Source organism: Pteropus medius, unplaced genomic scaffold, assembly GCF_902729225.1.
Source record: "Pteropus medius unplaced genomic scaffold, Ma_sr-lr_union100, whole genome shotgun sequence".
Lineage (NCBI taxonomy): Eukaryota > Metazoa > Chordata > Mammalia > Chiroptera > Pteropodidae > Pteropus > Pteropus medius.
Window position 1 is genome coordinate 4,728,674 of NW_024352787.1, and position 22,748 is coordinate 4,751,421.

At 32.1% G+C, this 22,748-nt stretch overlaps 1 protein-coding gene across 1 annotated transcript in view; it reads left to right on the forward strand.

Annotated features, from left to right (window-relative positions):
- The window catches only part of SEMA3E (semaphorin 3E), a 100,949-nt gene that overhangs the window by 34,675 nt on the left and 43,526 nt on the right, over positions 1-22,748 (forward strand). The window contains exon 4 of the mRNA XM_039849198.1: positions 19,492-19,585. Within this exon, the coding sequence (XP_039705132.1) occupies positions 19,492-19,585 (94 nt within the window). The remainder of the gene's footprint in view (positions 1-19,491; positions 19,586-22,748) is intronic.

The following is a 22,748-nucleotide window of genomic DNA, read 5'->3' on the forward strand; positions in this document are numbered from 1 at the left end:
TAAATATATTTTAGTCAATTGTGGATATCTGGAGTCAGAAACTCTTACACACTTCTTTCTAGTGGAAACATAAAAATATACAAACTTTTTCTGTTTATTTATTTTAAAGTATTATTATTTCATTTTGTATCCAGTGTAATTCACGTTATTTTGATAAATGTATTCTAAATTTATCCTATGAATTTTCATACTTTCATAGATTCTGATAACTACCACTAATAGGATTTACCCACCAGTTCTTCAACTCCCTCCCCAACCTGCGGCAATTATTGACCTGTTATCTATCCCAATGGCTTTGTAATTTTGAAAATGTCATTTAAATGGAAACTCACAGTAGGCAAACTTTGAAATTGGCTCCTACCTCTTAGCGTAAAGCATTTGCGATGCATCAAGTGGTGTGTGTATCAATAGTTTGTTCCCTTTCATTGCTAAGCAGCATTTTGTAATATGATGTATCACAGTTTGCTTATCCATTCACATATTGAGGGACATTTGAGTCATTTCTAGTTCTAGGTGATTATAAATAATGCAGCTTGTGCTAGGTCAAGTTGTAAGATGAGCCCAGGAACCATGCTGGTATAATCCCCTTCCCTTGAATGGGTGAGACCTGTAACTTGCTCCTACCTAACAGAATATGACAAAAGTGAAGTGAGATCTCTCCCGTGATGCTGTGACGAAAGGGAAGGGATGATGGGTATGTAATTAATCCCTAATCAGGTGCATTTAAGCAAGCAGTTGCTAAATTTAGTCAGTAGATGGCGTTGAGAGACATTCCAGAAAGAAAAGTCTGTCCTTGGGCAACTGTTTCACCAGGCTTCTGGAGAGTGCATTTTCTTCACACCGCATAGCCGCTGCGCTTTTCTTCAGGGTGAGATGCCTATTGGGCACAACTTTTCCAGCATCTTGTCACAGCTTTCAATTTGGGGAGAGGCAGCATGGGAGCTCCGGGTTATATGGGGCTGCACCACAGGCAGTGCAGATTGCAGCTTCCTCTCCCCATGCACAGGCTGCAGGCCCATGGGGCTGGCCGCCCAGTGAGCAACCCTGACCCATGACTCATGTCTACAGTAAGCTAGGGTTTGCAGAGGGAGGCCTCTCCATTTCCAAGTTCCCTCTGATGCTCTGTGCATGGGAGACTTTCTCTGTGTTCCCAAGGGTTGTTCCCCTGGCCTGGGGACAATAAACTAGCTCTGACTCGACAACACCGTAGGCTTCTCTATCATTCAGTGGCAAGCAACCACACATTCTTCAATGAGATTTGAAACCCCTGCCTTCTCAGTCTGTCCTTCTTTAACCTCTGATTCATCTTTATACTTACTCACCTATCATCACTTAATATTTGTTTATATTAAGCATTCTCTGTTTAACTTACTGTATGTTTTTTGTGTGTGTGTATTTTGATTGGATCCAGACTCATACAGATAATAACCTACTCCCTCTACTTCTTAAGAATCACCTACTTGCTAATTTTCTAGTGAAATTACTAAAAGGATTTTACCAAAGGGGAAAACTTACATCAACAAATACTACTAACGAGAAGAGTGCTACTATATGCTAGAAGTCCAAGGACATTTTATTAGCTGTGATGCAGAACCAGATTGGAGGAAGGTGCTTGAGATCAAATAGTACTGCTTGACAGAGCAGTGCCACCTCATGAGAAGCCAAGTCGTTTCTGGAAAACCATTAGGACTTTGCCAGCAACATCTGGAAAGGGCCTAGATGACAACATATTATTTACATGTTGTAGAGGCTGGCCTAAACATTGAGTTGCATGCAAAAGACTATAAAACAAGCAAACATTCAAAAAACTGACCCCAGTGAAGCAGCTTTGGCAAACATAGGAAGGAAGAAAACAAACTAAACAAACCCTTCATTGATGGTGTTTTCCTCTCAGGACTTTCTGTAGGACACCCATTTCTTCCCCCTCAGGTGGCTACATCATTGTTGAGTTAATATAAAATTTGCATCAGCTGAATATGTAATAGGACAAAAGGAACAGGAGCCAAGAGGACACTGAGATAGTTAAATGGAGAACGCTTACCTTATTTCAAGACAAAACCAGGCTGGTAGACACTTCTTCACTCCAGTGGTATCTAAATAAAACTCAGCCAATGTAGAAGCTAAAGAAAAGGTTCTGCACCTAAAATAGCATAACCTGGAGATTGAAAAGTATTTATTAAATAAATGGAGATAGAATATAATATCATTTGTTTGGCACTCAAGTAAAACTCAATATAACATGAGCTCTATGAAATAAGATATCAAAAATTCCATAAAGACTGGAAGGATATATAACACAGCTTCAACTGTAGTTGTCTCTTATTAGTAGGATTATCAAACTTCATTATTTTCAGCTTTTATATATTTACATTCTACATTTTTCTCTATAATGATAATATTGATTTAATATGTAAGTAGTGATATTGTTTTAGTTATTTTTGTCATACAAGTCATTGTCTTCTCCTTTGTAAGGAATTCAAAGAATAAAGACAAATTGAAAGTATTTCTTCAACATTTTCTCAATCTCAGTACCTTCCCCATACTGAACCATCACCAGCACTTTGGATTGTCTCTCAAACCTCTATCTTTCTCTATGGAATGATACAATTCAAACTGATGATAGTGATTCAGATCTATCTATCTATCTATCTATCTATCTATCTATCTATCTATCTATCATCTATCTATCTATTTATCTATCTATCGTAATTCCACATGTGTAGGCTTAATCTCAATCTTCCACTGGCTGTGTAATTCAGAGCAAGTCAATCCTCTTTCTGATTCAGCGTCCTCCTCCATCAAATGGAGTTTGTACTAATATTTCATTTATAAGGGCATTGTGAAGATTAGATTAATATAAGGAAAGCACCCTAAATAGTGCTTGATGAATAATAAATATTTTGTATTGTCAGCTATCAGCAGCAGCAGCAGCAGCAGCAGCAGCAGCAGCAGCAGCAGCAGCAGCAGCAGCATTGTCCACATCTTATTCTTTTAACTTCTCCATTGGCATCAATTATTGTCATTACATGTTCATTTAAAAATCTGAATTCTTAGTCCTAACGTATCATTTAATATCCTATATCGAATTTCTATTATTTCTTGTCATTTAAAATGTATCTAAATAGTAAATCAAACACATTCTTAATATGAAATTTACCATGTTTTCTTAAAAACCTATTATTTTGTTCCTTTTTACTTTGTTCCTTATCACAGTTAAAAGATATTACTCTTTTCCTTTTCACCCATGCTTAAAATTGCAACATTGTATTATCAACCTAGCTTTTCTAAAAGTTGAATCAGCAGTAAAATCTTTTGAGCTGTATCTTTAAACTATCTTTCCAACCATTCTATTTTCTGTTTCCTCTGCCAGGACTATTATTATCCCTGACTGCCTCCACTAGCTTCTGTACAGTTTTCACTTGCTCTTCAATCTGGCTATTTCTCTGCTGTCAAATTAACCTTGCTAAACAATATGTCTTTTTAAAACATTCATGATTTACCCTTGGACATCGAGAGAAGGCAGTCCAAATGCCTTATCTCAGAAAGCCAGTGTCTTTCACAATCTGGCTTTAAGGTCCCGCTTCTTAAGCTCCCCCTGTCCATATCTGGTATGGTCAGTCAGGGCTACTCACTTTCCTACCCATTCCTTCATCTATCATTGAATGAAATGATTTTTTTCCTCCTAGAATGCCATCTTAGAGGAAAGTGATCGAGAGACTGAAATTAGATCTTCCTGTAACTAGCTGTGCGAATTTGGATAAGTTTATTAATATCTCTGAGCTTCAAAAACTATTTGTAAAATGATGATAAAATTATCTATCCCTTAAGTTTGTAGTAACAATAAATAAATAAGCGATGTTCTTAGCATAATTCCTGAGACATAGTATTCCTAATATAAATATTAATCAACTGTATTTCTGTTTCCTTAAGAAAAATATCCTAGATTATCACCACTCTCTCTCTCAGCCTTAGGTTCCAATTTCCCATTCTCCTAACCGTTTGTATCTCATTATGACTTTTCACATTGAGGCACTCATTATATTAATTGTATTTCCCTATCTAGAACCCAGAAGACACAGTTCCTGTCCTGTGATATTCTTTGGAGGAACACTGTACACTTTTCTTAATTAAGTTTATTGGGGTAACATTGGTTAATGCAATTATATTATTTTCAGGTGTACATTATAATTTGACATCTGTATATTCTATTGTGTGTCTACCACCAAAGTCCAGCAACCACATATTTGATCCCCTTTACCTACTTCACCCTCCCTGCCCCTATTTGACCCCCTTTACACCATTTACCTCCTCCTCCTCCCCAGCCCCTTATCCTCTGGTAACCACTAGTCTATAGTCCATGTCCATGAGTCTCTGTTTGTTTGTTCTGTTCATTTGTTGCTTTTTGATTTATATCCCACATATAAGTGATATCGTGTGATTTTCAACTTTTCTATCTGGCTTATTTCACTTAGCATGATTATGTTGAGGTTCATCCATGTTATTGCAAATGGCAGTATTTCCTCCGTACATTTAAATACCTATCTTAAAGATTTGTGATAAGCAATAAAGGAGAATATTTAAGGAAAAGTGTTTTGTAGCTTAAGTACTCTGTAGAAATGAACTGTTATTACCTTTACAGCACTTAACGGTGCTGTGCAGGGTACTGAAGTGCACAATGAAATGATGTCATATGGAGCATATGTTAAGTACTGTTTTTATTCTACATCCACATTCTGTTATTATTGATTATGTGGTCCTAGTGAAACATGCTGGTTGTCTTTTTTAAGTTTGTTATATTTTTATTCTATTCTATTGTATATCTACAGATATGAGCCTCCTGAATAATCATACAAAAGAAAAAAAAGAAAACTAAAACATGCCAAGGATATGCTCACATCCCCTTTACTTCTGTGACATAAGCTAAATTTTGTGGTTTGATAAAGGAAGGGATAAGCTGCAGGATAAAAGGTGGAACATGCTCTCTTGCCCTCTAGACCAGGTCATGGATCAGAGTTTCCCATTTCAGCAAATTAGACTATGGCCTGGGAATCATAAAATCAGAAAGGTTTTACTTTTTATTAGCTTTGAAAATAATTTTAGAATACTCTTTCTCAACTATATAGGATTACTACAATGTGGATACATTTCCTCATTTGCATATTTCCCCTTTCTCTGAGAAAAAGCCAAGAATCCCTTAGCCTAGACTCCTCTGATAACCATGAAAGACTCTACTCATTAACCCTATTTTTCCAAATTTCTTTTGTTGACACTGCTAACTCCAAGAGCTGTATGGTTTCAGCCAGAGCTGAATGACAAATCAGCTGTTACAGAAAGTGTTCTTGCTTTTGCAGCTGTCTAGTTCTTACTGTGCAGATGGTGGATTTATTTTTTTCTTTTACCAGCAATTCTTTTCTTCTCCACATAGGACTGTGATCCTTTGTGATCATGTATGACTCAGTCAGAAGTAGGAACACTCACAGAATTGAGGAGTTTTCAGATGTGTCCAAGTGAAAGGGAACAGGGATTCGGAAATGAGGAATTGCTCTGAAGGCTGTCTGCATACTAAAAAGAGGCTATGACTTCCTTCCCATGAAAAATAGATATTCATAGTTTTATAAAAAGCATCTTTGTACTCAGAAAAGAATTTTGAATCTTGCTTCATTGTGTGTGGTCAGAATAACAGTGAGAATAGTCAAATCCAGAGAAGGTGGATAGGAAGAGTATAGTGCAGAAGAGAAATTCAGATCTTAAAGCTAAGGAATCAAAATAGTTCATTTCTTGCCATGTGTAAATACCTAAATAATCACCTCCATTCTTCAGTTAAGTTTTTGAAAGCATACATCAATATTTATTCATGATCATTTCTAGCATTCTTATTTATATTTTAATATCAATATTAAATTAATAGCAAAGAATATTTAATATGAATATCTCCTTTTTAATATTTTACATATTAAAATATATACTTACTTTTATCATGTATAATTATATATACATATATATAAGTTATTACACATATACCATTATTTTATCTAAGAAACAGATATCATTCAATCCAATTGCTTTATTGAATATGCTGTGTATATAGACTATCATAAATTAAACACCTGTTTACACTGAACAAATATTTACTACCACTAATTTTTTTCTACAAAATTTATCCTAGCATATCTGTATAGGATGGCATGTTCATAACTGTTCAAAGAACAGCCATAGTTACATTCACTAAAATTGGCTTTTTATTAAGCAATAGCTGAAATTATGAAATCTAGATCATTATGCTAATTACTGCAAAACTTTATTTTCTTCAACCTTCTTACGTATAATTCTGCATTAAATATTGTGTAATTTGTTTATGTAAAGAGATTCCAAGTAAGCAACTTGAGTAATTTGTTATGGAATGCTATTTCACTCTCAATATTAATTGTAAATTTAAAGTTGGATTAACTGGGTAGCCCAGAAAGGGATCAATGAAACATATGTGATGGATGTTTCTATCATATAAAATTTGATTTTTTACAAAATCAAACACAGATGTTCATAAGGTAAATGAATTGAATCAGTACCCATGTTATAATTATAAGACGATTGGGTGTGCTCATTTTTCAAATAATTAAAATACACAATTTCTTAATCTCACAACTATATATTTATTATAATATGACATTTTCTGATGTGGGCTTACAGGATATTTCCAACAAATATTGCCAACATTCAGCTGTTTCTATAGGTTTGTTTAGGCTTCTTTCAATTTCATCCAGTTACTGTCTTTATTGATAAATAAATTGTCTCATTCTTGTCAAGTAGATACTTCTTCAGGTTGACATCTAAGTTTTTGTGATATAATTCTAATAGTTTGATAGTTTTCTTTGCTTTCTAGAATGAAAAGATATTCCAAGCCCACTTGGTATGTCAATGGCTTCAGACCATTTTTAAAATTAACTGTGTTGTCTTTTATTGATTTGTACACATTCATTATACATTAAAGAAAAAAGAAAGGCTGTTTTTTATTTGAGTGAGAAATGTTTGTGCTTTATTTTTTTATATAGGATTTTTTTTCTTTTAATTTATGTCGTATTATTTATCAGTCTTTCTTTTATGTCTTATGGATTTTGTATTTTATTTTAAAAGGACTTTTTGTACACCCAAGGTTATATACAAAATTTCTATGTCTTTTTCCATTTCTTGTGTAATCCTATTTCTTATGTTTAAATTGTTGATCAATCTGGAATTTGGTACAGGGCTATAGGACATGAGGTAGTAATCAAACTTTATTTTTTTCCAGATGGCAATCCAGTTGTCCAAACACCATTCATTGAATAATCCATCATTTATCCACAGTGCTTTGAAATTCTATCTATATCAGTGTGCATCCTTATACCACATTGGCTCTTTATAATATAGAGCAAGATTTTAAAGTTAACTGTAGAACGATAAAAACAAAAACAAAATGCTGAATGAAATCAGCATTATATACCATTGGGTTTGATATGAAACACCTAGTTACAAATCTCTTGGATTTGTAAGAGATCAGTTTTCTTTTTATATATGATTATGTCATATATTCGAAGTTAATTTCTCAAAGGCCTTTTGTATTCATTCTTTCCTCTGATTCTCACAACAGTCATGGAAGATGACAGCATAGAAATATTGTTTATGTATACACACATACACACAAGCAATGAAGTTGAGGTTGAAAGAGGTTATAGGACTTGAGTAAGATCAAATCAGAACCTTTTTTATCTCCATTTTGGATTAACTCTCTTTGTAAAACATCTTGACTCTTATTATAATTCTTATTTCTATTCCCATTCTTCTTCTTCTTCTTCCTCCTTCTCTTTTCACTAATTTTTCTGAAGATAGTATCAGAGAGCTTATTTTATTTCTGCCATTGAAATGATGGATATCTCTAATGTGATTCAACTATTAAAATGTAGTTATTAGATATTGAAGTATAGTTAATAGGTAGATTAATGAAAAATATTATCCTACTATGTTATATATTACTTGTAGTCACCTGTTCATTTTGGTTTTGTTATTTGTCATTTGACAATTAGAAAGGCTACTTTGCTTAATTTTTATGGGCTTTAAAATGAGTAGCATACACCATGCTTCTTAAATTCAATATTGACTAAATACTTGGAACATAGTAGGCTTCTTAAGTATTTGTTGAATTACCCATATATGTATATATACATAATCACAATACCATGAGAATAATTCTATAAGAGATACATAGCATAGTCCATGGGAGAAGTTTTGCCTGGAGAAGTCTCGGAGAATATCAGTAAAGTCATTTTTCAACATCATTTTCCCATTAAGTAGGAATTAGTGATGTAGAGCAAGGAAGATTGAATTCCCTTTTCTTAAAGAGAAAATATAATCAAAGAGCTCTGGGTATTATCATTTATAGAACTTTTAAAGAAAGTCACCCAGATTGTACTGCTAGAGTTTTGATTGGATGGTGGGAGTCATGAAAGATCAAGCCTAAGGTCAAACTGTGAAGGTCCTGAACTGCCATTCTCAAGATTAGTGTTTATTAAATAACAATGTAGAAGCACAAAAGGGTTTTTCAGAAGATGAACAACATGATTATATTTGAGAAGGTGATGAGGAAGAGGTAGGCAGCAAGGATGATGCTATTTTCTAGTAAAAGCAGGACACCATAATCATTAAAATATAAAAAGTACTTGCTTCCAATACTCATAGTATACCCAGGCATACATATCTGGTTGACAGAGCTATCGGTATGGAATTTAAGAGAATATTGGCATAAAGTGAGAACACTTAGGCTGAGGAGAATAATGGAATACTGAAGTAATAATTGAAGAATACACCAAAGAGGGAGAAAACTTATTTTGCCTTCAAATATAGGTTTAAGCAAATATTTATTAAAAGTTCAACACAAGAAAATTGAGTTAGAATTTTACTCAGGTGTATTATATATTTTTAAAAGAATTTTGCTAGCATCTGCAAGCTATTTCAGTAATATTAAAGGAAATAAAACATTAGAACATATAATTGAATAAATAATGGAATAAATTTTTTTTAAACTCTTAATGTACATTTTTGAACCCTGATTATGCATTAAGTACCTTATAAAAGACACTCAAACAAGCCCAGCAGCACAAACACATACACCCTTTCCATGACAATGGTATGTAGGATGGGCATTACTGTAAAATGAGTGTGGAACTAGAAGACACTTTTGAGACTTGCAAATCTTCACCCTGCCTCTGATTCCACATCTATAAAAAAAAAAACAATACTTGTGAACAATATTATTGACCCTCTCTTAATTTATAGGCTTATTTTCGAGATAAAATAACATATGAAAAAATACTTTATAAATTTTACAGTATTATACAAATATAATATATTATTTTTAGAGAAAAATGTGAAAATAAAAGCAATTAAAATGTAAAACTATTAGTCTTAAAGTCAAAACATTTACTAACAACTTTACTCCCTTTTTTAGTATTTTTTTTCTGTTTGTTTATTCAGTCTTTGGAAAATGTTTCAAATATTTTTAATAAATGTCTTTACTACTTGGCAGAAGAAGAGGAAAATATGGTATAGTTAATGACATTTAAAATTAATTTGTGATACAGATTATTAAATAGATATTAGATAAAGAATTAAAGTGCATATTTTTTATTCAAGACATTTATCTAAACTTTATCTTTGTTCAATTTTCATTGTTGTATGAGCCTCACGTAGTTTAGTTTTTCTCTAACCATTAGAAATAGCTAATATAATAGATGATTATTTGTTTTGTCTTATAGTATTTGTAATGTTGTAGTTTACTTTTGACATCTTTCACAATATCCCAATGGCACTGAGGTCAAGAATGATATTAGTTCACACAGCTGATTTATTAACAGGAAACCCTGATTTCATTTAATTGGCATTACATTCAACACCTGATATGTAATGACTCACACCTATTGAAAATAGCTTACAGTAGGCTTGCTGAGTTCTGAGACCCCTCATCAAGGCCTATAGAGGAAAATTCATCTAGGAATATCTACCATTTATTCTTTACAAACATTTTCTTTCCTCAAAGGCATATGTATCTGTCCACATCTATAACCTAGATGTCCTGCTTTCTCTCAAACACAGGAAGATTTATTGGAAAACTTCTTCATATTATACTGAAATGAAAAGCTGAGCCCACACTGTTAATACTAGCAATGTCTTGTAAATTTAAGCTAAATTACTCAGGCAGAAATTCCAGCTGTTAAAACATAGATAATGAAAAGCCAGTGTAAGTCGTGACCAACATTCTCAATACAGTTAAATGCCAACGTTACACATGAACCATAAACTTGATTGCTTTGGGGTCATTGACAATGTCATCATGCCTCAAGTTTTCTGGTTGATTTGGTTGCAGAATTCTACTTCATGGAAGCAAATTATATTACTCGCTTTTTAGTATTTTATTGGATTGTGCACTAAATTAAATACCGCATATAAGACCACAATGAACTCTCAGAATAATGTAAGAAACTTCATTCTTGAATTTGTAGTTAATTTTGAAGTTAGCTTTTACTACGCAAAATAAAGCAATAAAAGTTTGAAATTTGACTGCTTTTCATCATAATATTAGTATTATTCAGTCTATGGTAAATGCTCTTTCTTTTTTTACTTCTTTTTAACAACTTCCACATCTCAGTTGTATAAAGTTAAAAAATAATATATTGAGTCCTGAGGCATTAAAAACGAATTGGATTGGTATATCTTTCTATCATATGTAGCTTAACAAGGTAAAGAAAGCCTTGGCTCTAAAATCATGGAACAAAAGATCAAATAAATTATTAAAAACTACCGTCAAGTTAGTTGTTAGAAAAAAGAAAAAAAGTCTTTACTCTCAATTCTGTATTGAAGTTTCATTTCCATATACCACTGTATCAAGAGAATACCTTTTAGTCATGAAAAAAAAATCTGTCATGTGAGAAAAGGGAAACCTTAGCTAATAAATGTTTGTACCTCCATGTCATACCTCTAATATAACTTCAAATTATATCATGTCATCAATAAGGTCTTGGGGGATAAAATAAATCATCTGTATAATTCTCCAATTTTATTTTTAATAACTGCCATGAGATATTAAATTATGTCATATTCATCCTAAACTTTAATATATTAATCCAGGCAAGAGTCCATCATAAATTATAAAAGTACATATAAAAATACATCATCTTCATTGGATAGTTGGAGAAAGTAAGGACAAATCTATTCTTCCTTTAGTAATGGTAGCAATATAGTCAATTTCATTAAAGGCAATGGCAGTCAAAATATGGAGAAAAGAGAACCATGCTCCAAGAAAGCACGCACAACATAGCATAGCATAATAATTTATACACATTGTCTTGTTCAAACCAAAATACCTAACAACTGCTATGTTTTGTGAGTTGTTTTAGTTCTAGAAGAAAATAGGCAAGGCCATGCAAGAAAGGAGATAAGAAAACAATTTGTTTTTGGAAAGGTAGTATTTATTCAAACAGCATAAACAGTTGCACATTTATGTGCCAGGTATTTTATTTGATATAGGTGATCAAAGATAAATGTAACATGGGCAATTTTCTCAAGAAAACCCCACATACCGGTAGAGAAGAGAATCAAACAGACGATTAGAATACAAAGAAGCAAATGATATAAAAAAGGGATTCTTGTTATACTATGGGAAGAACCAAAGAGGAAAAGTAATTGATACTAGGTCAGGCGAAGGGGCCAGATCAGGATTCCTGGGGGTGATAAAGTCTATGCTGAAATTTTATTATATGAGCATTGTTATTCTAAACACATTGATAATCCCAAGTAAGAGAAACCTGCAAATAGTTCAGAATGGTTTATACACAGATGGTAAGAGCAGCATTTTAGAGATAAAAAAGTCCTACGTTTAAAATCTCTTATATAAATCCTAAGGACTTTAGATTTTGTTCTATGGAAGCTATGGGAAGTCAATGAAAGATTCACAGCAGAAAAATAATAAGAGAAAATTCACATTTCAGGAGGAACTCTTTGACAGCAGTGTAGGGAATTAATGGCTGAGGCCGGGGAGACTGCTCAGGAGGCTGGTGTTAAAATTAAGGTGATAAGTGGTAAAGGAATGAATACAGTAAGTGCCAGGAATCAGGTAACAATGTTGAATATTGCTAAAAGAAGTGCTTACGAAAAAAGAGAGAAAAGTCTATTTGAAATAATTTCATGAGAACAGTAAAGTGATTGGTTTGGGGGCTTTGCTTTGTTTACAGCTGTGTTTCTCATTCTAGGGCCAGGCCCTGACATACAAGAAACATTAATTTAAAAAAAACACACATAAATAATGTAAACCTATTTTCTCTATCAAACATAAGGTGTGAGACTGTCTTCTGAGTGTTGAGAGAGATCATAAGTTAGGATGCTTGAGTAAATAGCTGCTCAAAGAAATTGTAAATAGACATAACCAGGGAAACATATACATTTCTTGGCAATTTTGAAGGAGATCGATAGTATTGTTTTATATTTTTGGATGATTTTCTCTAGCAGTTATTAGTATCCTACTTTTAAGAATGGGAAAGACAGACACATGGATGATAGATTATGGGATAAAGGAGTTGAAGGTTAAGGGGAAGAAGGGAGAAGGGACTTTTATATTTTGAAAAAAAATAAAAGGGTCTCAACTCCGGAAGTTTGAATGAAGTCAAAAATATTTATAGTGTTATGAATAATTATGTAGAGGAGTTGAAGGGTGAAAGGCCGTGGGTAATCAACAAAATTTTCAAGCTTATTACTTGTCCTTCAATTTACGCAGTATTTTTTTATGCAAGTTTTTTTTTTTATACAGGGTAAATATTACCCTCCCGCATTTATGCAGACTTTTTATACACGATTTCCATTTATGCAGTCTTATTTTATATAATTATTTCATTTTCATTTCTATTATTGACAATTACTCTTTCCAGAAAACAATAGCTTAACTCAGCAATGTATAAAGAACTAATACTAACACACAATTATTAATGATCTCATCATTGGATGGCAAATAAAAAAGCATGGGTGATTACTGTTGTTTTTCGGAATTGGTTTTACAAATGTTTTGTTATAGAAGCTGAAAATTAAATGAAAGAAAAATATCTTCCTTTTAAAATACTTTTACTTTTAGATAATTCACCTGGTCATCCATACAATTTAGAACATTTAAATATAAAAGTTGCATATTTGCCACCAGATGTAACCTCCTTGATCCAAACTTTAGATCAAGGCATTATTTCCACCTTTAAAATTAATTATATTAAAAGCAGTTTTAATGATATTTTTAATAAACTTGAAGATAATGAATCACAGTTACAGAGCCTGGAATAAATATACAATTTTAAGTTGTATCAAGAATATTGCTTTAGCTTTGAATGATATAAAGCCATCAACTTAAAATCTTTCTGGAAAGCGATATGGCCAGAAGTAGTTGTACCAAGGAATATGGTTCAAATAATTGAAGAAGGATTAAGTGGCATTATTAATTTGTTAAATAAATTTTAGGAAGAAGGCTCTGACAATGTGAATGTAGATGATATTAATGAATTACTGGTTGATCACAAATTAACTGATAATGAATTAATTCATTTAATGTCTAAAGCCCATTCTGCCCAAGAATATGGCAGCGACCTTGAATCAGTTTCATTCACTGCAGAAAACATTTACAGAGCTCTTCAATGGCCACAAAACTGGACACTGAAATTCTAGATATTGATCCAAACATCTAACGAGTCTTAAAATTTCAAACCGATTTTTAAAAATGTTGCAATGAATATTAAAGAATTTTTGAAAACCTAGCAAAAGATGGGGCTAAAAAAAAGATCATCCAAAAACATAAACACAAATAATGAAAACAAAGTAGTACTTCTAAATATTTTGAGCAGTGAAGACAATGACTTTGTGCCAATTAAAAAGAGAAGGTTGATCATTTTGGATTACAGTACAGACACCAACAGTGAATAAATTTATTTTGATTTTTCTGAATTTTCATTAGCATTTTTTGTGAAAATATGTGAAATAAATATTTGTATTACTTACATCATCCTATTTCTTTAGTATTTTTTTGTACTGGTGGACTTTTTTTATGTGGTTTTCTTCCACACAAATAGAAAACACGTGGAAAGGATAATCCATGTAAATCAAGGGGTGGATGTATTCCTTATTTGAACAGTTACACTGAACAATGAGGTCTATGGCATAGCCTTGGTGTTGTGGCTCAAAAGGAATGGCCCTGAAGATCATTCCCACTGAGGTGATAGGAACCATGAGGTTAGATTGTGGAATGGGCACATGGACATTGAAATTATCCTTCATAAGGGTGGATTTTGGATGCAGAAGAACCCTGTGAAGGTGGATGTGATTGTGAAGGTGGCGATATGGATGTCAGTGGATGATAGAAATTGAAAGGATTGCATAGATGAATGGCATAAGTCTTGATAAGAATGGTTGATGTCTAGTAGTTTAGAATTTGGATGGAGGAAGCCTGAATTATATTAGTATTGCCTTGTAAAATGTAGATAGTGGGAGAAAAGGGACTTACCATTGAAAAGGTCTTAAGCAAGAAGCAGAACATACATAGGACCTGTATTAGCTATGGCTGTTGTAACAAATTAACAAAAATTTAGTGGCTTAAAACAACACACTTTTTTTTTTAATCTCATAGTTTTATAGATGACAAGTCTGAAATGATTCTCACTGGACTAAAATCAACAGGGCCACATTCCTGCTAGAAGAGATGGGGGAAGAATCGATTACCTTGTCTTTTCCAGCTTCTAGAGACCATCCACATTTCTTGACTCATGGCCTCATTACTCCATCTTCAAAGCCAGCAATGAATGGCAGGTGTTGTCTCCTTCATACTGCATCACTTTAGTTGGTTCTCTGCAATCATCATCACATACATCTTCTCTGACTTTTTTTAAAGACTCAAGTGATTACATTGGGCCCACTTGGATAATTCAGGATAATCTCGCCATCTAGAGGCATTTAATCACATCTGCAAACTCCTTTCGACATGGTAAGGGTAAGATATTCAGAGGTTCTAGGGATTAGGATGAAGATATCTGTGAGGCTCTATAATTTTGCCTAGTATGAGAGCTCCGACTCAATTAAGGCAAAGAGGTGTTGAAGCATGTTGCAAATTGAGTGTGGTCTTAGGAATTTACTTACCATGAAATAAGGATTTCAGAATGCCTGGTAAAAAAGGTTTGGGAGGAGCAATAAAATTGATTCATAATTATGCTTTTAGTGTTCATATTATCTCTAATAGAAATTACCTTTTCAAACTTGTTCATGTTTCTTGATTTATTCAGTGGAAATTTTAGGTTAAAAATGGGAATTTTCAGTATGTTTATTAAAAAAGCAAAACTTTTCTAGGTTTAATTAGCCTTAACCATAGACAAATTAAAAAAAAAAATCATAAAGCACTGATTTGGTAAGTGAAAGATAATTTCATATTCTTATTCTGGCATTGACTTCTGTTGTTTAACTGCTCTGAGGTGTTGTAAATATGCTTTAAGGTTATGATTGCACATAATGTGCTCAGTTGAAATTTATTAAGGCCACTCACTCATGTGTCACAGAAAACAGTTGCGATGAAGCTATTACTTCAACACAATCATAACAATGTAAAGTTGCATATAATTGTAGCCATACTTACTCTCACAAGTCAAAAAAAATGCCAATTTTTTATTAGCTTTTACTATCAAATATTATTTTAGTAATAATAGCATAATAGCCTTTGTTTAAAAAAACTGTGCAACATATTTTTGTTACAACTACAATATTGTAATCCTGATTTTTAAATAAAGTAAAAAGCAGGGTTACAATATTACTGTTTTTAAAGCATACGGTGATTCAAATAAAGAATATTGATAGCACTTGTATTACACTGCTGAGGAAAGATATTCTGATTAATAAAAAGAAATGTAGAACTTATATTGTTATAAATACTGTAGTCTTTAAAATAAAAATTACAAGTCTTCAAATTTAAGATGTGTTACACTCTATAATCTAATTTGACATTGTCTTCCATTTCTGTATTATTTAACTCCTGGAGTAGTATTAACCAGTTATTATGTATGGATGAGATGACTGTATTCTCTAGAGATATGGACCTTTCTTCTCTAAGTACAGAAAGATAATGATGCTTATATAAAGCAGGGATGTTCCAATAGTTCACCTTTTTTTTAATTAAAAATTAATTAAATCAGAAACTGCAGGACACATGCATTTTTTCAGTATTATTGAGGTGTAATTGACAAATAAAATTGTTAGATATTGAAAGAGTACATCATGATGATTTGATATATATACTTCAAGAACATATGCATTTTTAAATTAAATAATAAATATGTCTATCTTGTAAGCTATTGAAAAATATTTTTTTTAATAATGATGTAAAAATCAGGCAAAAGTTTAATTTGTTCATTGTTTTAAATGATTTCGTTGAGGTGGTTTTAGACATTAATCAAATAAATGAGATATAAATATTTGAAATCTTCTGGGGGAAAGTGGAAAGGTCTTCAATCAAACACATCTAAGTTTGGACCTGAGGCACAGATCTCCGAGGATGTGTATATTTTCAATATTCAATGATTATGTATTCTCAGAATCAAACTGGAGGTTTCATAAAGGCATATGTTCTTTCACGGACTCAAATAGATTCACATATTGATCAGAATTGCGTCTCATACATAACTAAAAATTCCAGCATGATTCTGAATCCACCTAATTTTTTTCAAAATGTTAGGATTATAGGCTATACAAATATAGTTTCCTATTGATTTAGTCTACTTCTCTTGAAAGTTGAGTACACTAATATATCAGATATTTGATATTCTTAAATGCATAATGAAATTCACAAATCAACAGTAGCCTCAAGAGCCTAGATTATGATTTAAATTTATGAAAATCTGTGACTATTCTAAAAAATCGACTTCATTTACTTCATCTGATTCTGTGATTTTTCAAAATCTGAGATCCTCTTGAACTTAGAATTCTTACAGTTTGCATTTTTTATCTGTTTCACCCACTTCATGGTTTAAATTTAAATGAATTTATTGTACTTGAGTAAATAAGCAATGTACTTCTTTTTCTCTTGCAGTTTCAATATTTGTGTTTAAGTGTCTAGTTGTAACCATTAGATAAATCAACTTCATCAGTCATTAGAGATAAAAAATTGATTATCAAAGAATTTTGAAGCTATAGGAAGTCGTGATTTAAGAAAACAATTCTACTAAGAAGTAGATCTTCAAAGTTCTCATAACAAGAAAGAAATGTTTTATTACAATGTATGGTGATGAATATTAACTAGACTTACTGCAGTGATCCTTTGCAATATACACAAATATTGAAACATGATGTTTCACACCTAAAACTAATCTTATGTGTCAATTATACTCAATTAAAAAATAAAAACTAAAAATTAGAAGAAAAATTTAAACAGCACAAGAGCATACAGTGAAAAGTGAATTCTTCCTGCCGGAAAAAAAAAAAAAAGAGTTCAGTATATCTCTTTGACAGCTTTCTATGACCACGTATTTGGACATTTGACTATATAAAACATATAATATGTATACTTTACCTATTTTTAAAAATATTTTATAAAGTGTTAGTGACTAAAGGAGCAAACGACTATTATATTCATAGACTTGATTACTTCCTCCTTTATATGATGCTATGGATCTGCTTACAAATTTAGATGAAACCCCTTCAGCATAGGTATTAGTTGACTAGACCAATAATTCTAACTCATTTAAAAAAATGTTTTCTCATCATGTCATTGTAAATTTTTCATCTGTGGGAAGTGAACACAAAAATGTCTCAAATGATTTACTGGTATTCTTACTCTCTACTAATTTGTGTAAAGTGTCTAAATAGGTAAAACTTGTTTTGCTTAAAATATCAGTTTAATCACACTCTGGGTCAGGAGAACACATTTGTTCTATAGGCTAAGGTTCAATTTCAAGGGTAAGACTGGAAAGTTATATGAGTCAGGTGAACTCTACTTTCACCAAGAAGGTTTGGAAAGGCAGAATCAGAATGGTGATTTTAGGATATCATGGAGAGAAATAAGAAAGTATGTCAAGTAAGAATGGCAATACAGAATAGAAAAGATAAAGTGGAGTAACCGAAGAAACTAGGAAAGTCAAGATCAAGTTCAAGAGAAGTGCATGAAACTCTCAGAGGTTACTCAGGACTTTAGGATTCATGATTCACAGGTGGGCAAAGCTACTCATATATGCCACAATGAGCAGGATCAGCAATATTCTATTGCAAAGTACAGCTGACCCTTAAACAACACTGGTTTGAACTGCACTAGTCCAGTATATACAGGTTTTTTTTTTTTAATCAAGTTTCAACTGAATTTTTGATATGTGGCTAGGAATCTGTGGATACAGAAAGCTGACTATAGCTATACATGGATTTTCAACTGTATGGGGAATGGGCGCCACTGACCCCATGTGGTTCAAGGGTCAACTGTAGATTTTTTCAATCAAATTTTGATATTGATTTTTATTGTCACTTTTCCAAGATAACTGTTTCTTATCCAAACCATTTATAACATACTTAATGGAGATTAGTTATAAAAATATCAATTTAATTAGAATTTTGAAGTCTAAGAATATTTCGAGAAATTTCTGTGGTTCTGTGCTTGAAGTAGGAACCAAGTAGTAGTTTTTCATAGAAATGTTTATTTTCAATATCTCATTTGTGTAAAGCCAGACTGAAATATTGCTCATAATATGACATTTATTTATACATATATAGTCAAGTAATTATGCAGTAATCATTATCTAAATTATTAAATATTAGATGTCTATACAAGAATATAGACATCTAATATGAAGAATAAAATGATTGGAAATAAATATTGCCAATTATTTATGAATTTTCTTTTAAAATTATTCAAAAATTCAATAATAGTCTTGTGAAACGAAAGCCCATTTCCATGTTTATCATTTTACTTTTTTTCCAGCAAGTTTCAATTCCTTCAGTATTTTTTTTTTTAATAGCAGAAAGGAAAAGTGTTATTATAAGGGAAGATACACTTCCAGACGTGGAGGCGGGCCTGAGCAAGAGAAGCATAGCTTCTCTTGCAGTTTCAATATTTGTGTTTAAGGTGTCTAGTTGTAACCATTAGATAAATCAACTTCGTCAGTCAGAATCAGTTAGAATATTCAACTGACACATCTTAGAATAGCAAATACTGTCTGATCAAGTGAGAAAAATTGCTAATTTCATTGATTCATTACCTGCATAGTTTGGGAGGAGTGAGAAAACCCATATAGGCCTGCAAAACCTATGTATTTATTCATAAAATCCAGTTTGTCCCTAAATAACTTGACATTACTCTCTGATACCCTATTTACAATACAGATTTTATAAAATAATTAAGGTTAATATATTTATTTGAGCAATTCTTATTAAAAATTGGTACATACATAATGGTATTTTTGATTTTCTTTCAAGGATCCCCTGTTTCACCTGGAATCGCACAGATCTGAGAGAGGAAGAGGCAGGTGTCCTTTTGATCCCAGCTCTTCCTTCATCTCCACTTTAATTGGTAATTATTGCTGCCTCAGACATCAGGTGGCAGTCATATTAATTTTGAAACTTTAGTTACATTCTTTTGGTATTTCTTTATATATGTTCCTTTGTTATATCTATTGATTTGCACTGGGAGTGATGATATTAAATTTCAAGCCATGCTAACATGAGCCAGTTTGACTCTAAAATAGATGCAAATGCTATGAAGTGTGCATGTTATCACAAATTATCACTTAATACCTGGTATGAGACATTTCCTATTGTGCTATTTGTTATTTACAAAATGCATTGTGTGAATATTTTATGAAAATTTGCCATTTATTATTTACAAAATGCATTGTGTGAATATTTTATGAAAATTTAGCTAGAACGAAACTATTTTAGCATCTTTTAATTCTTTGTTTTAGTTATTCTATAATTTTAGGGGAACTTTATTCTCTAGCCTTAGTAGAATTCAACAGAAAGTCATTCCAATTGAGAACTTTGAAATTATTTACCTAAATTCTTATTAATCTAGAATGTAAACTGTAGAAGTCAGGCAGCTCCAATTACCACGAAGTGTCCACACTGGAATAAAAAAATAAGCTGGCCATGTCTGGTCTACATTTCAGTTTGATTCAGTTCAATTAGACGAAGTGCCTGAGAACCTTCCTTAAGACACAACACAAAACTTTCTCTTTTATACTATCTGGGGTTGAAAAATGGCACAGTTGTTTAAGTACTGCAGCCCTGTGAGAGTACAGACAGATGGCTGAGTTCCCAAGTATAAGATTGACGAGAATGATCCCTGACACCTAACACAGGTGTTGCTAGGGATCATTCTGTTTTCTCAGTGTTGAGAGGTTCTGCTATAGGTACAGTACAATGTACAAGTTTCTATTATTAGATTTGCAACACTTAGTTATATGCTAGTATTAGGTCACCCTGTTTTCAGAAAATGAAAAAGTGTTAAAAAAAAAGTAGCGATTTTCTATTTTAAATAAATGGTGAAAACTTAAAACTCTCCACTGATGATTAATCAAAATATCTTATGCTTGATTTAAAGTTGATATAGATGTCCCTGTGTATTATAGAGACTGTATGTCTGTATGTTCACTGAATATATATATATATGTATATACATGTATATATATATATATGTGTGTGTATATATGCATATGCGTATATATAGAGAGAGAGCGCATAGATCTTATGTTAGTTTTAATTGATAGGAAAAGTTTGATTTGATTTTCTTCAGTTTCACAATTTGAAAGAGCTGTAAGATGAGAATATCACATAGTAAGTTCTTCAAGGACTTGAATAAAGAGATATAATATCTTTAAAGAATATAAAATTTTAAAGAAAAATATATTTTCAAGATATCCTGAGTTTCTCTGCTAACCTCCATGTGTATGTGTGTGTGTGCATATGTGTGTGGTATGTAAACAGCATATGAGGCAAATTTTTAATATGGGAATAGTATTGCCTAATATAGACTTAGTAGGAATCAAAACCTTAGGAATGACCCTTTTAGTGAATGCCAGATCCATAAATGTTAGAAATCTCTAGTAGATTGCAGCATATGGATTAATATACATGCATTTGATAGACTCATACAATTTTTTTCCTAATGTTTTTAGTGATTTTTGAGCTGCATATATTTAAGATTTGAATATGTCTGGATGAAAGAGACTTTCTTATCTTTATTTTACTATGCAATACCTTATACAGAAAAGGACTCCAGTAAATATTGACTAAGTTTCCTAAATAAGTGAACAAACAAAACAAATTTTAGAATATTATTTATAAGATTATTACAAATGGTATTGAAAGTCAAAAAATTCCACAGTAAATGTTGCTTTTATATGAAATCCTAAGAAGATTTGATTATCATTTATTTTTAATGTTTCATTTAAATCGTTAAAAGTGATTTCTTTTGCCACCCTGCCACTCACCACTCAGACTCCCTGGAGCTTGTTTATTCATGAAACCAGAAATTTGAAACTGAATTTTTTAAGAGGGGAAATAATACTGGAGGGACATTTCCAAGTGTGTTTCATTGAACTTCCAAATCGAATTACACTCTGCTGAAATGTGAAGTGCTTGCCATCTGGGTGGCTGTTTCACTTATTCAGAAGAGAAATCAAATCATAAGAGCCCTCCAAGTTAAACACAAAAGTTATAGAATAATCCCTCCAAAGAGAAGAAATAAAAATACAATTCTTCACATTTATCCACTAGCTTTCATCTCAAAGTACCTTTGAGAGATCATTCACTGACTGTAGAAATGCAGCAGCCACTGGGATGGAAACCTGATAACCTATGTGAGCCAGCAACTCTTTAAAAGAGAGGAAGTAGAAATAATTTACCCAAATGAAAAAGCAATAGGAATTTGGGTTGGAAAAAAGGAGCTACCTGAGTTGGAATTTGGCAAGCTCAGCGTAGCTTACTCTGACAGGGAAAGAATGCATTAATGTGGTATTTTATGACCACACATGGTTTCTGCTGATGGGTTAGGACAAGACTCCAGCACAAAGATGACCATCTTTAAACCATTCCTCTTTGTTTCTTTGTTAATTATAGGTCACATTCAACATTTAGTGCCTGTTCACATTAAGATACACTTTCATGATAAAAACTTAAATTTGTAACAAAACTCATAAAACTAATGAGGCTCCCCTCGCCCCCCACCAAAATGTGCTTGCAAATCAGAGAATTTCTTATAATTTCTTAACCTCAGAAATTATTCATTTCAGCTACCTTAAATTCAGTTGACATGGAGTAAAAGCTTATTGAAAAATTGAATAAAGAATGAAGATTATTTGCAAGTTAAATATATTTTAGTTACATTTGTGATTTAATTTAGAAATAAAATATTAATAACTTGTAATGATTCTATCTGAGAAAGAACTTAAAGAATAAAACAGGCTCCTTATTGAGCTATGTTCTGTACGTTCAGAAACCAATCAAAATGCAATTATCTATTAATTAGTCTTACTCTTCAAATGTCAAGTGATAATAACATTATTTGGGGGGCATGTAGGTTCATATCTCAACAATAATATTTCTACATGTTTAGCCACATTTCCCCCATTATGATTACTAATATATTAAAAGTGGTCTTAAATATATAAGATATTACAAGCTAGTTTTAAAAAGTTTGTTGAAATAATGAATTATTTAGTAAAATGAATTGCTGC